This window comes from Myotis yumanensis, unplaced genomic scaffold (assembly GCF_028538775.1).
Source record: "Myotis yumanensis isolate MYYU_CA2020_CCGP unplaced genomic scaffold, mMyoYum1.0.hap1 SCAF_6, whole genome shotgun sequence".
In the NCBI taxonomy this organism is placed as follows: Eukaryota; Metazoa; Chordata; class Mammalia; order Chiroptera; family Vespertilionidae; genus Myotis; species Myotis yumanensis.
The window spans coordinates 38,608,428-38,622,939 of NW_027223757.1; the positions used below are offsets into that span (position 1 = coordinate 38,608,428).

The window sequence follows — 14,512 nt, forward strand, 5'->3', positions numbered from 1 at the left end:
AAGACAAAAGCGCTGGGGCCATTCCTGTGATTGTTACCCCAGTGTTCAGCATGCAAAAAGGGGGGCCCCAGGGTCTCAGAGATCATTTAATCCCCGTATATTAAAGCAAACCATGTCTCCATGCACTGCTCTAACCACCCTCTTCTGAAGCTTCCCTGCTTCCCGCCCACCCCTCCTCCCCCAAGGGAAAGTGAACTTGACTGGTGACTATCCCAAAAGAATTGCAGTTTCTTTACTTGCCTTCCTGTTCCAGTGAAGATTATGAGCCTAATTCTTAGAGACTGCTAAAATTCCACCCTACTGAATTCTGCAGCCTAATTCTTTCAGCGTTATGTTTTTTGGCAGAATGATGTGACCTAAATTTGCAGGAGATAATTTGCTGCAACAGTGCTTCTTGTAATGCAATGAACCCGAGATGAGCATTTCAGGATTGCAAATATCAGACTTAAAAAATAATAATTATTTGCTTCAAGAAAGGATAGGTTTTGCTCTTTCTTGTATTATGGAAATGGAAATGCTCAGCAAAGTGTAGTCAGTTTTATGAATTAAGGAAGCTTTACAAATCAATGGAAATAATCAAGAACTAGCAATTTACTTCAGTAATTGGTGGCAAAATGCTATAGAAGTTCTTTAAAGATTAAGAAATTAGCTGTGTGTGTGTATGTGTGTGGGGGATTGTAAAACCATCATGCATTCCATTTCCCATTAGTGGTGGCTAATACTATTCTTCAAAATGACATTTTCAAATCTGAGATGTCTTAAAACAAACAGACAAAAAAAAGAAAAAAATATATATATATATATGACTATGGCCGCTCCTGTTTCGCCCACCATGCCTCTCACAATGCTTGGCTATGTGAGCAATGCTGGTTCACGTATTCATTCTTTCACCTTTTCTCAATATCAATCAACTTTAATATAAGGTATCAAGAGAAACTTGACGTGTTTCTTGGTTAGAATTTGTGGATCGGATTTTGGAAAGAGCCAGAGCAATAGTCCCATTGGGAGCAAGTCTTAAACTGAGTGCACTAAAGCTTCCTGGCCATGCATGGCTGTGGCTAGTTCCTCAGGAATCTCTACCACTTATCTTGCCAGATTCTATCTGCGTGTTCTCCTGCTGGGGAGTCCCTGTCACTTAGGGTACCAGCTGTCATCTCCGTGTCCTCATCAGATTCATTCACCCTCTCAGAATTCAAACACCAAGACCAGAGAAACTGAAGAACAGGTTATTATATACATTAGAAGGGATCCCTTATTCCAAAAGGTTAAGTATGACAGAGAAAGAGAACAGAAAAAAACAAAACAGAAAGAATAAAAGGTGCGCAGTGTTTTCAGCTAGAGGCTAAGTGGCACATGTGCACGCGGGCTGGGGAGGCCTGCGGAGGCCACCTCTCTACGTGCTCTTACCTTGTTTCTCTTGAAGTAGGCTCGTCGGCAGGCCGCAAAGCACTTCTCGCTGCAGAAGCTTTTCACCTCACTTCCCATACTCAGGGAATAGCGCTTGATCCCCACTTTCTGGCACCAGGCACACATTATTTGTACATTTGACACATCATCTTCTATAATAAAAGTATAAGAAAAATGTTCATATCAGAAGCAAACATCCCTTCAAACTTAGTCACACCCTGAACCTGAAAGAGCTACCCGGGGTCTGATTTCAATCTCCGCACCTCACCGTGGTCTGACCTAGGAGAATGGCCAGCTCTTGGGGGAAGGGCTCAATGCTTTTTTTTTCTTTTTCCTTTTTTTCTGTTGGCTTTTAAGTTTCCAAAGGCATCATTTACTTAAAAACCAGAGCATAACTACAGAGCCATGAGAGTTCCCAAGGCTGCTTAGCCTAGTAAAAATGCTTATTCTGCCTGGTTATACCAGGCTCAGTACTGATGAAGCTTGTAGAATGGCCCATTTGTTCAAAGGTGCAGCTGACAGCCTACAGGATCTACATATGGGGGAGGACAGCACACCCACATATGTGATGACCTAATGTGAACCTTGACAGTCAGGAGCCAGGACCGATCTTGGCATATTCCCTATTACATGTTACATATGGAGTGTTGTTTACTTTTGCAATTTAATGATTCCCAAATGATATGGTTAGTCAACAACGGAGAGATTGAGTGGCCAGATTCTGCTGATACAAAGGCAGTGGCCTGGCTCACTCGGTGGTCTCCTGTGATGCAGGCTTCCCACATGGGGTCCCAGACAGGCGCAGGCCTGATTGAAATCCTTCTCCATGAGATGTGTGTGATTCATGGTCCCTGGATGGAGGAATAGTCATGGGGTGTCAGCCATGAGCCCTGAGGTCACACGGCTGCCCAGATCACTCTTAGCCAGACGGGTGGTCCTCAGAGCTCCAGGAGGACCTGTCGCCCACGTCATGGGGATGCTCAGAATGATGTTAGGTGATATGCAAATATTTTCAATATTTAAAATGCTGTATTTCTTTTCCTTTGTAAGAAAAGAAAACAAATTTAAGTAGTACAAGTCCATGACATCACAAATACTACTGCTCAAAACAAATAAAGACTTTTAAAGTGAGCCAATAAATGAAATATAACAGTAATTACAGTGCAGGTAGCAAGATGTTAAGACAAACATGTGATGGTGATATTCAAATGACTGAAGTCTGGGAAACTTTTGTGGGGGACTGAACGTAGACCTTAAGTACAGGTCTAAGAAATATTCCCTTCCTATCTCCTATGTGCTCTGGCTATATCTCGAGTTTCCTTGGTCCTCCCAAATGACAAAGTGTGTCTGACTGGTTGCCACTATTAGTCACATCTCTTCGTCCTTTATGGATTTTTTTTTGTACTAACCCAGACTCATGCTCCAGACATGAATGGTAATCACAAAATCCCCAGCAAGCTCTGGTATAGTGTTGTCTGATTCTGAGTAAAATCCCCCAAAGACTAATTGCTAAGCAAGGCCTGGTCCATGAGCTGTTGACATATTCATGGTTCATAGAACCTGTCATGCAATCATTCCATTTCCAGGGGAAAGATTTGGTTTGAGGCAGTGCGGTCATCAGCCTGCAAAATTAGAAGCAAACTAATTTGAAGTGCGGTGATATGGCTTTTTTCCCTGAGGATCACCACTCAGAACCACGTGCAGCATTTTATTTACTTTAATGGAATATTGTCATTTTAATCATCATTTTATTTTATAATTACATATTCTGATTCATTATTAACTATAATAAATGAGACAGTATAACAATGACCTTTGATGTTAATCAAACATTTTCGATAACATATGTTTCTTTAAATGGAGTCAACATGAGTTCAAATATCATACAATTACTGTATTTAATAATTTGTTCTATTCAAAGAAAGCTTTGTGTTTTATATCATCTCTAATATGGCATCTGTCTATAGACATTGTACATGTATGAAGAAATTAAATTGCCAGATTCTAGTCTGCGTGTTCTCCTGCTGAGGAGTCCCTGTTAACAAAACTCCATAATTTACCTTACAGTACGGAAGGGTTTTTTAATTAGATTAGAAATGTTATACTTTTTAAATAATCATCTGTCATTACTAAACTCACTAGCACTAATAGTTTCTGATTTTTCCCAAGCAATTAGCTGCTTTATAATCTTAAATTCCTGAAAAAGAAGATGATACAGCAGAACTCTCACAAATGATCCAACGGCAATAAACTTGATTCTGGTGAAATCTGTAAGGAAAAATACTTTATGCGAGAAATTATTTGGCCTCAGCATTCAAGAAGGAGCTTTAGGACATACGTTAGGTTCCCCTCATTGTCTCTTCCATTTAAATGATCTAAAACTGAGATGGCAAAGAACAGAGCACAAAGCTGCAGCAGGGGCGGTGCTCGGCCTGCCCAGAGGAACGACACTTGGGACAAAAAGGCTGCTGGTGGGTCTTCCTCAGGCTTCATCCATCAACACCAGTCAGACCATTTGTCATTTTTTAAGGGAGGCAAGGATACTTTCTTACAAACAATAGACCTAACAAATGGACAAAAAGTAGAATTTTAAAGCAGATTATTTTTATAAATCATTTGCCCTATGAAGTAACAACACAGGAAAATGAAACAAAAATAATTGTGTATCTGGAATTGGAAATGGTTAGCATCTGTCTTGTTAAATAATTCAGTATTCCCATCAGTTTTTCATAAAACTCCGCTTCATAAAGGCAAACACTTTGGAAAACTTCCATAAGATTTCTCTTTTTCTGTCATCAAACTGTTATCAATAGCTAATGCTCCAAAAAAGAGTCTGATAAGTGGATTATTCCACAAGCTCAAGAAACATTTTTACATGTCTTAGGTATTCTAGTCTTACAGAAGTCATTTTTATTAATAGTATATTTAAGAAACTAAGAAAGATCTGCGATTATATACATTAATTTTCTCAGCTAAAACATAGCCCAAGATTCTGCCACCAGACATGAGATGGTATCCCATCTTAAGCAGTATGGCTGCACCCCTAGAAAAGTGAGATTTTCTTTAGTGCTGAACCCTGGAACTTATGTACATGCATCATGTTGGCAAAATAGAAGGCCCTAGCACTTCAGCTTTTCTAACTTTATCTGCTTCAAATTTCTTTATTTAAAACATATTTCTTCAAACTAGGGAAAACCCGATTTGCTGTCTTATATTTAGACTCAAGGTCTGTGAGACTTTGAGACTTGAGATTACCTCAAAGAAGACTCATTTAACATATTTTTTCTTACTGCCATTAGCCTATGTATTTTTCATAATGAACAATGCAACAACAAATGCAAAATATTTATAGCATTAAATCACATTCCCAAAGTGAATAGTTTGTATAACATGATAAAAATTTTCATATGATAATGTCACATAAATATGCATCAGTCAAAATATGCATGTTTCAATTAATCATGAAGTTTGTACCACCTCTTTAGGATTTAATTAAGTAAAATGTTTAGGGCATTTTCTTTCCAATCTAATGTTCAAAGAACTATAGAAAATCATTCTATTTTACATCCCAGAAGGAGAAGTTCAGATTAATTACTCTGAGATGAAATCAAAATTGTGTTTGTTTATCACAGTGCAGAGAAGTATGATGTCAAGCATTTCTGAAATGCCTTGCTGAAGTTTTTTGAGAAATTGCACTATTTGGTGACTATTAAAATAAGGATGGCCATTGGCCAGTGGCATTCTCAGGGCATTTGAATTGGCTATGAATTTGCATATTAGCTTACCTGACCAGAGTCCAAAGACAAGCAGGAGGGCCTTAATGGACCCCAAGTGATTAAACTGTAGATTTATCATCCCTTTGTAGTTTTCATGGGAATCCAAGACTGGGGGGGGGGGGGGGGGGGGGCGAATCTGAAAATATTTGCTAGTGATGTTTTTCTCCTCCAATAATTCCTAGAATGTACATGTCCAGATAATCATTTCAAGACTTGAATCATATTTGAAGCAAGTTACAAGTTAGTCTGAAGTGTCTCCTGTGAGTTCTCCATACCATGAACTAGAGCTATGGTACTCTGTCAAACGATTTCTTGGAGCAGCTATATTTAAGAACAAAATGAAGATGTGGTCTGGAAGGCAGGAAACTAGGGTTAAAGTCTGCTGTTTTTCAGCCCTTTTTTGGAATAATTCAATTTCAAAAACTCTAGGGAAGTCCAATTTAAAAGTTTCCACAGAATTCTATAGATGCTTCTGTACAATTTCCTGTGTTCTAAACATGAACATTTAAGGATACCCAAAGAAAATTTGAACCACTGAGCCAAAAAGAAAATAATCATAGCTAGCCTTATTCAGTATTTAGTAGGCGCCAGGCACAGTGCAAAATTCTTTAAATCCATCATTTAATCTTAATCACAACCACCACCCCCAGGCAGGTACTAACATTATCCCCACTGTGCAGACGGGGAAAGTGAGGTTTAGAAGTTAAGTAATTTGCTCCAGATAACACAACCAGTGCATACCAAAGCCTAGATGAAGACCAGGCCATCTGTGGCCAAGCCCAAGCTCTTGACCACAACACCTTAAAGCACACAGCCTTTCTAAGCATGGGAGGTTGCACACCATCCACACAGACTTCCTTCTACAGAAAGGACAGAAAGCTGTCACAGGTTCTGCTACTTACACAGGGCACTGTTCCAGGACACACTAACAGACAAGAAAATGGAAACAAAAGGGTCAAAATGTCTTTGAGAAGATAGCTGAAATGTTACTCAATCAATATTTGTCCACTGACTTTAAAACAAAACAACAACAACAACAAAAAATGGTAAAGGCCTACAGTGCAAGCCTTTATGACTGTGGGACTTGAACTTGCTGCAAATATTCTATCTGAACGCTCACCAGCAAGTTCCACTTAAGCATTCAATGATGAGAAAGAACCAAGAATACCTGGATCGCAGGATGCAGTCATTCTACCCACGCAAGCAATAGTCTTCCCAGCTTTCTCTTTTGTAAGGAGGGGGACCAACAGTAGGACATGGATGAGATTGACTTTGTGGGTCAAGTGAGTAATCACTTACATTTATAATTTCAAAGATCCCAATAAGAATATCTTAGCTTATGCCCAAACTGGTTTGGCTCAGCGGATAGAGCATCGGCCTGCAGACTCAAGGGTCCCAGGTTCGATTCCGGTCAAGGGCATGTACCTTGGTTGCGGGCACATCCCCAGTAGGGGGCGTGCAAGAGGCAGCTGGTTGATGTTTCTCTCTCATCGATGTTTCTAACTCTCTATTCCTCTCCCTTCCTCTCTGTAAAAAAAAATCAATAAAATATATTTAAAAAAAAAAGAATATCTTAGCTTCAAAAATTATCCCTCAATTGCTCACTAAAATTAAATTCTACTATTAGAGAAGACTTTATTTGACTAAATATTTCTTATATCCCATTAAAACACAAATTCCCTGAAAGCAACAAGGTTTAATTTATGCTTTCTTTCTGAAGGCTTTCGCGGAGAATGGGGAGAAGGGCTGAGTATAGGCTTCTAATGAGAAATATGGAAGGCAGAGATGGAAGAGACTAGGGCACAAGACACCTCTAGTCATTACTTTGCTATGTCTCGCCCTGGACCCACAGGTATAACAAGCTGAGGGCAGAGTAGACAGAAGAAAATATGGTGCAATCATACTGTAGCACAATGTGAAATATTTTCAGAGACCCTTTTAGATGTGAATATAAACCACAGTAGAAGTTGAAGGAGGTGGAAGAAATGGCATATAGCTAGGGATCACTAGAAAAGAAAAGCAACAGGCAGATCCACTTACTACAGTCTCAAGGGGGTAACTTTTTTAAGCAAGTGATATAATAGATAAACACTGCTTTGCAAACCTGAGTCACTATTAATATTTGAAAGATAGCATGGTGGAGTGCAGAGAGATAGAGACAGGCCATTAGTAAAGTATTAAACTGCCTCTCCCAGTTGTGTGACCTGGGCAAGTCACTAAGGGGATAGTAATGCTCACCCTAGGTATAGCTGTGGTGAGGATCAAATGAGAGAAAGTAGGAACATTCTACATGTAAATGAGCCTTCCTTAGAACTACTGGCAATTAGACCCATAAGAAAAGGGTAGGTGTCAGCTGTATGTAATCAGACGAGCCCAGATGACCAGGCACCAGTCACTTTAATTACATTCCCTCCCATGGGTGGCATCTCTAAAACCACTATCTTTGAAAACAAAGAACCACCCAGTAATTGCTTAAATTTCACTAACTCAAACTATTTAAGAGTAAAGCCATTCGATTTATTAAAAGCTTCACTTACAGCCATTCTTTCAAGAAATTTCTTAACTTGAATTAATAGTTGACAAGGTGTTGCCAAATATATCACAGTACTGCCAAATATTCTGTAATTAATAGATGGGAATTCTTTGCAATTATTACATCAACTATCCACACATGGGTGGATCTTTCTAAGTGCCTGAGAAGTTTGCTCTTTTAAAAAGTATCATAGTAACAACTGAAAATGTCTGCCACCTTAACTATCAAAAATTGCCAAATAATAGAGTCCAAATTAATAAAATTTTATTGCACTTGTTAATTAAAAGGATAGATGCAATTAAATAATGGTTCATACAACTATGATTCCTTGTAGCACCTAAAATTATCCCTATTTCCTTTACGAAATGGAATTATTTAAAGTGATTTCAAACATTTAAATAGTCTGCACCCCCTAACTAGAGTAGTATTTAACACAAAAATAAAAATCTAAATCTATATACATAAACTAAAATTAGTTCCAGTAAGTTACAGAAATGAGCACATACTACACAAAATGACAGAAAAAATAATAAAATTTTAAGTTAATTTTCAATTTTCTAATGAAATTTTTCCTGCAATTTTTAATTATTTATATATGTACTAGAGGCCCAGTGCACAAAATTTGTGCCCGGGGGTGGGGGGTGCAGGGGGAGGTCCCTCAGCCCAGCCTGCATCCTCTCCAATCTGGGACCCCTCGGGAGATGTCCAACTGCTGATTTAGGCCCGATCCCACAAGGATCATCGGGCCTAAACTGGCAGTCGGATATCCTTCTCACAATCTGGGACCACTGGCTCCTAACCACTCGCCTGCCTGCCTGCCTGATTGCCCCTAACTGCTTTTGCCTGCCAGCCTGATAGCCCCCTAACCACTCCCCTGCCGGCCTGATTGATGCCTAACCACTCCCCTGCCGGCCTGATCGCCCCTAACTGCCCTCCCCTGCCAGCCTGATTGCCCACAACTACCCTCCCCTGCAGCCTGATCACCCACAACTGCTTTCCCCTGCCAGCCTGATCGCCCACAACTGCCCTCCCCTGCTGGCCTGATCGCCCACAACTGCCCTCCCCTGCTGTGACCTGCCTCCTCTGCGCGAGGTGGTGTAGATGCTGGGACCAGCCTCCTCTGCGCTGCACAGAGCCACAGGAACCCCAGGCCTCACCGCATGGAGCAGCCGCTGGGCCCCACCTCCACTGTGTGCGCAGCCATCTTCGTGACGGCCATCTTGTGACGATGTGAGGGCGTGACGCCACCTAGGCTATTATTAGTATAGTTTATATACGTAAAAGATGTGACTGCAGAAAGAACTAAACATTTACATGCAGGTCCCTGCACTAGGAAACTGGTCAAGAATGCTGACTTGAATAGTACATGGCTAGGAGAACAGATAGGAAACAGATAGAGAGAACATATAGGGGAGTGTGTCACAGATAGAAAAAAGAGGTTCAGAAACCTGTGAGAGCCCACAGAGTTAGGTCTTGAAGGATTTGGAGGGGGAGAAAGTTCAAGAGAAGAAACAGCAGGAGTTCCTGAATGGGGAGGATTCCTGAAGTCATGCAGTTGACCAAAATTGTGAGAAGGCAAAAGTAGATTAGATTGGGGCCATAAGGGCCTGAACAAGGAGTCGCTTGAATGGCATTCTGCTATGGGGCAGGAGGAGCTCATCTTTATTCTACAGGTAATACGGAGCTCTGGAATATTTCTCAGTAGGACATAACAGGATCATAAATGTTACTCCAGGAGGGTGTATCAGAATTTGGAAAGACTGGAATCTTGTTCCATATCTAGAAGCCTCAGTAAGCAACATGAGAGCATGCTCCATGATCATTCGCCTTTGTGTGTGCAGTGCCTACCACATAGCAGTGCTTAAAATATGCTGGGTGAATGAATAAAAGTACAGATGAATGGGTGGGTGGGTAGGTGGGTGGGTGGATGGATGGATGGATGGATGGGAGGAAAGGGGATGAGTTCCAAACCTATAGAGTAAAAATGAAAAGAAGAACAAAAGGAGAGATCCCATAAAGTCACAAACTAGTAATTCTCTCCTGAACATCATACTGACTTGGATTCTTTAACAAGACACTAAGCTTAGGTGCCTGCAGCTCCTCAGCATTAACTTGACTATCTCCCGATAGTTTCACTGCTTTGCCAGTGAAGAGATGTCTTCTTGTAAACCTCTTTTCCAACCTCACCTCCACTTCTCAAAACTCACTGTAGGAAGTTTGTATTTTCTATGTACTCATCCTAAAGAACTGGAATAAGAAAAGAGTAGAACTTAAGAGTATGGAAAACCCAGAGTCCTCTATGTAATATTTCTGAAAGCACATGCCACAGAACACTAATCCTATGGGATATTTAAATGGTGTTATTTTTAAAAAGACTTCCATGGTGAAATATGTATGGAAAAAACTGGCAAACAAAGTTAAATAACAGTTTCCTTACTTTAAGATTTTTTGGAATGTATAATGTATGTATGATCTTCAAGAGGGAGAGGTAGAGAATGCTGTATTTCACCATTTGGACCATGAACATGTCTTTCCACAGAGAATCCACAAGATTGGACTTCTGAGAAAGTTTCCCTGGGACATGCTGCCCCACTGCCCTACATTAGCACCAAAGCAGGAGCACTTCCATTGTGGATCATAATTATCAGGAAGGTTTCTTCTCTTTTGCCCAAAATTGGATCTTTCTTTTCAGGAGCCTCCTTTGTCTACACTGGACAGAAAGACAAGGCCTGCAGCCATTTGGCCAATGCTAGGTGTGCTGACCAATGCCTACCAGTCCTCAATAAATACTACCAGACTGAACTAACACACCCATGATACACAAAATCCTGTGGCATAAGCTATCTGCATCAAATACAGACAAGGCACCCTCCTCTCATCCTACAGACAAAATGACAGAAATCCCTAGTAATACAATGGAAGAGTAATACTGCTCTTGACAATTAATAATTCATGTTCACTGGGTATGGACAAGGAACTCAAGTAAAATCTTGTCCCCCTTCCCTGAGCCCTGGATCTGACCAATCTATGAGGCCCTAGGACAATGATGCTGTAACCATGGGTTTGCTCGACACTGGACCTCTCTGTCCTACACGGCTGAAGACCACTCACTGAGCCCCAGCAGCTAGCTGACAAATGAACATGATTAGGGATAGGGGACAAGGTCAAAGATTGTGCACCAGCAAATCCATCACTGCTGGAAAAGTAATTCCAAGCCCCTGCAGAGCAAATAGGGGCATCATCGCCAAAGAAATACAATAGCAGCATAATAGGACTAAAGAGTCAAACTGCTTTATATAGGATGTCAGAGCAAAAAAAAAGTATTCCCAACACCTACTATTTATGTGAAGGACTCATTTCCCCTTCTGAAATCTGGCTTTCCCATTAATTACACTCACTGGGCCCCATAGTGGTTGACAAATCTCCCCAAAGGGGAAACCTTAATTGTAGACAAAGAATTCACTTATTTACTCAACTCTGTGCCAGGCACTGCACCAGGAGCTGGAAATATATGTGAACAAGACAGACATGATCCCAGACCTCAAGGAGCTTTCTATGGCTGCCCCCAGTGTAAAATGCCAACATGCAGAAGCCAGGTGCTCGTGGTGAACACAGAAGAGGCTATAAGCAGCCTCATTGTGACTGATGAGCAGGCAAGTCCCACCTTAACATTCTAGCCAGTCCTGCAGTAGTATCCCATGCTGAGACAACCATTCCAGGGGAAAGGAATTGACAGGCCAGAGAGTCAGGTCAGAGGGACACCTGGAAGGGTTTAAGCGCTCACATAAAGCACTTGCTTCTCTCCTCTTCAACTCCTCTTCTTCTCTCCATGCTCTGAAGTATGAGTTGAGTAGATTGAAGAGTAAGAAGTTCACTGTACTGAATTTGTTAAAAGAACCAAGGTGAACCCGCTGGAACACTGTCCACAATATAATTTATTTCCCTCTTCATTCTTCCTCTAAACACTCATTTAGATTTCTTGAGTGAAAATCATGAATGACTGAGGGACGCTGTGACAGGGCCCCGTGCCAACCCTTACTCAGGAATATGATGAGAGAGAGCATGCCAGCCATGGGCAGAGTGGAGGCCATACCAATGGGAATCTTTCAGAGTCCTCCTCTCTTCTGTCTTCATATTCCCTTGGGTCATGTAATCTAGGTACTCTTGTGACTCCAGTTATCATCTATAAGACGAAGATTTCCAAATCAATAGTCATCTCTCATGAGATACTATTTCCAACGGCCTCCCAGACAACTTGTCATATCCAAAGCTGCACACATACCTCTCCCATAACCTGCCCCTTCACTGTGTTCCCCTTCTCGGTTTCCTGGCCCTACCATCCATGCAGTTACCTGCTAGCAGACATCTAGCATCTTTCCTGCCTCTTCCCTCCCACATCCCTCCCACATTCTGATTATTCACCAGGTTTTCCTAAATATTTTCATAATATACTTATTCATTCATTCAATATATACTTATTAAGTGTACTTATGTCCCAGGCACTGTTCTAGGTGATCCATCCTCATGGAGTTCACTGCTGTCTATTCCAGTGAAACCACCAACACCTCTTGCCCATACTACATGTAGCCTCCTATCTTACTCCTGTCCAATCCATTCCCTCCACTCTGGATGAGGGAAATTCTATTGAGACACAAACTTCATCACTGCTGTCACTTGCTCAAAATCCCTTAGTGTCATCTACTGCCCTCAAGAAGTTGGAACTCCTGGTCATTGTCTCCATGACTCCCATGACCAGACTAGCCTCTCAGCTTGTCAACTCTCAGGACTCTAGATTCTTTTACTTTCCTTAAACCTCTTTCTCCATTCTGAGCCTTTCTATATGCTGCTTCCTCACCCACAACCTCAAAATCCTTGAACGATTGAGTATACTATTGCTCCTTCATATCTTATCTTAAACCTCACTCTAGGAAGATTTTTCCTGACCCCAAACCTGGTCAGATCCCACAGCACCCCTAAATGGATCATCTTCAGACTTGATTGAGATTTCTTTTTAACATGTCTCCTCCACCAGATTGTGAGCCAGTTAAGACAGGGACCATGTCTGTCTTGTTCAATAGAATGTAATGTCTACTTTGGGCCTCAGCATAACAAGGAGAAAAGCAGAATCCTTACAAGGTGCACCTTGGATGATTGGATGCCCAGTGGGAGTAGGGGAGCAGGAGAGCCAAGGACACCATCTGTAGTAATCACTCAGAACAAAGCTGCCTTAGAGGGAAACCCCACTTAAAAGCCCCAGAACAGAATGCAATCGTTCTTTCCACTCTCCTTGGCCAAGTCCATGAACTAAGCCTTCTCAATTTAATAGGAACTTTGAGAAGTCAGTATTGGGAATGTCCCTAGAATAACAAGAGTTACTAACTTCATCATTTCTCTCTCTTAACCAAACTGTGTACCTTCAAATAATAGCAAATAGTTCAGTTGAGTCTACGTTAATTCAGAAATACGGCCACCCTCTACAAGCAAGGGAAACGCACAGCTGACACTTCCTCTTATTTCCTGTTAGCATCTTAGCTCTTTGGTGACCTGAGACAGAGTGGTCTGAAAGTATTATCCCAGAACGGTCATACATCCCTAAAGTGAGGCAATGCCACGAGAAGTTATGAATTGCCTCAGGGATCACAGACACGTGTGATTTAGAATTCATGTTTAGATGGTGTCTCCACTTCAGAAGTGAATTTTGGCTCTGATTCTCCCATTAATACAACTGAATGACCTTGAGAAGGTCATTAAGCCTCGCTGGGCCTCATTTTCTTCATCTGTAAAAGAGGGCATTTAGCTAAATGGTCCCTCAGGTCCCTTCTAATTAAAATTCTAGGATTCTAAATCTCTCAAAATAACAAGATCCATTTAAAAGAGTTTAGGCACAGGATATTCCTTTTTCTTTCCTATTTTTCTTGAACCCCTGAATTAATATTTTTCCTTTTTCTCCTTCTATAAAGCCACCACTGTTGTCCCTTGCCTTTACCATAAGAAGCTTAGAAAATTCTTTGGCTAATGGGACAATCTTAGAAGTGGCCCTTTCTAAGCTCTCCAATATTTGCACCACCAAGAACCTGGTGCCATCTTTTTTACTCCTCTATTATATATTTATGCTTGACTTTAAAGGGAAAAACATGAATGTTCTTAAAATTCTATTTCTATGTTCTTTTCCATTGATTTCTGATCTTTCACCGTGTACTTCCACACATGGTATTTTATCCTAAGTTTCCCATAAAACAGAATCTGAAACAAAGACATACACGTAGGTGAATCTATTGGGCATGTGATTCCAGGAGGTAGGAGTGAGGGTCGGGGAAATTAACCTGGGGAGGTGGAAAAGCCAACAGAACAATGTGTTATTGAGTTGGCCACCACTAAGGGGACTGGTATTCAATCATAAAGAACATTTTTTGGAGTTTATGAAATACATTTTATAACCACTCACACAGGGGACAAAGGAAAAAAGTATTTATTCATCAACTCTCATGTCCCATTGGTCTGGTGTGTTCATTTCCCCACACTTCTGGTTTGCACATGTGTGAGTGAGTGCTGAAAGGATTTATGGGATGTCCATGCTGCCATTATCAGAGAAACCCAGAACTAGAAGCTAGAGACATGCGTGAGACAAGGCCCTTTCATAATGCATAATGCATAAGCTGTCAGAGTGCTCCAGCAATCATTAGAGTCAGGTGTGGGCCAGAGGGTCTGGAGTGGTGTACTAGAAGTGTCCCATACATAGAGTTATCATCACCATAAAGCGGTTCTCAACCTCAGTGCTGTTGACATTTTCAGCCAG

The 14,512-nt window shown here is 41.1% G+C and overlaps 1 protein-coding gene across 1 annotated transcript in view; it reads right to left on the reverse strand.

Annotated features, from left to right (window-relative positions):
* Positions 1–14,512, reverse strand: part of SOBP (sine oculis binding protein homolog) — a 161,869-nt gene that overhangs the window by 116,870 nt on the left and 30,487 nt on the right. The window contains exon 4 of the mRNA XM_070417986.1: positions 1,408–1,559. Within this exon, the coding sequence (XP_070274087.1) occupies positions 1,408–1,559 (152 nt within the window). The remainder of the gene's footprint in view (positions 1–1,407; positions 1,560–14,512) is intronic.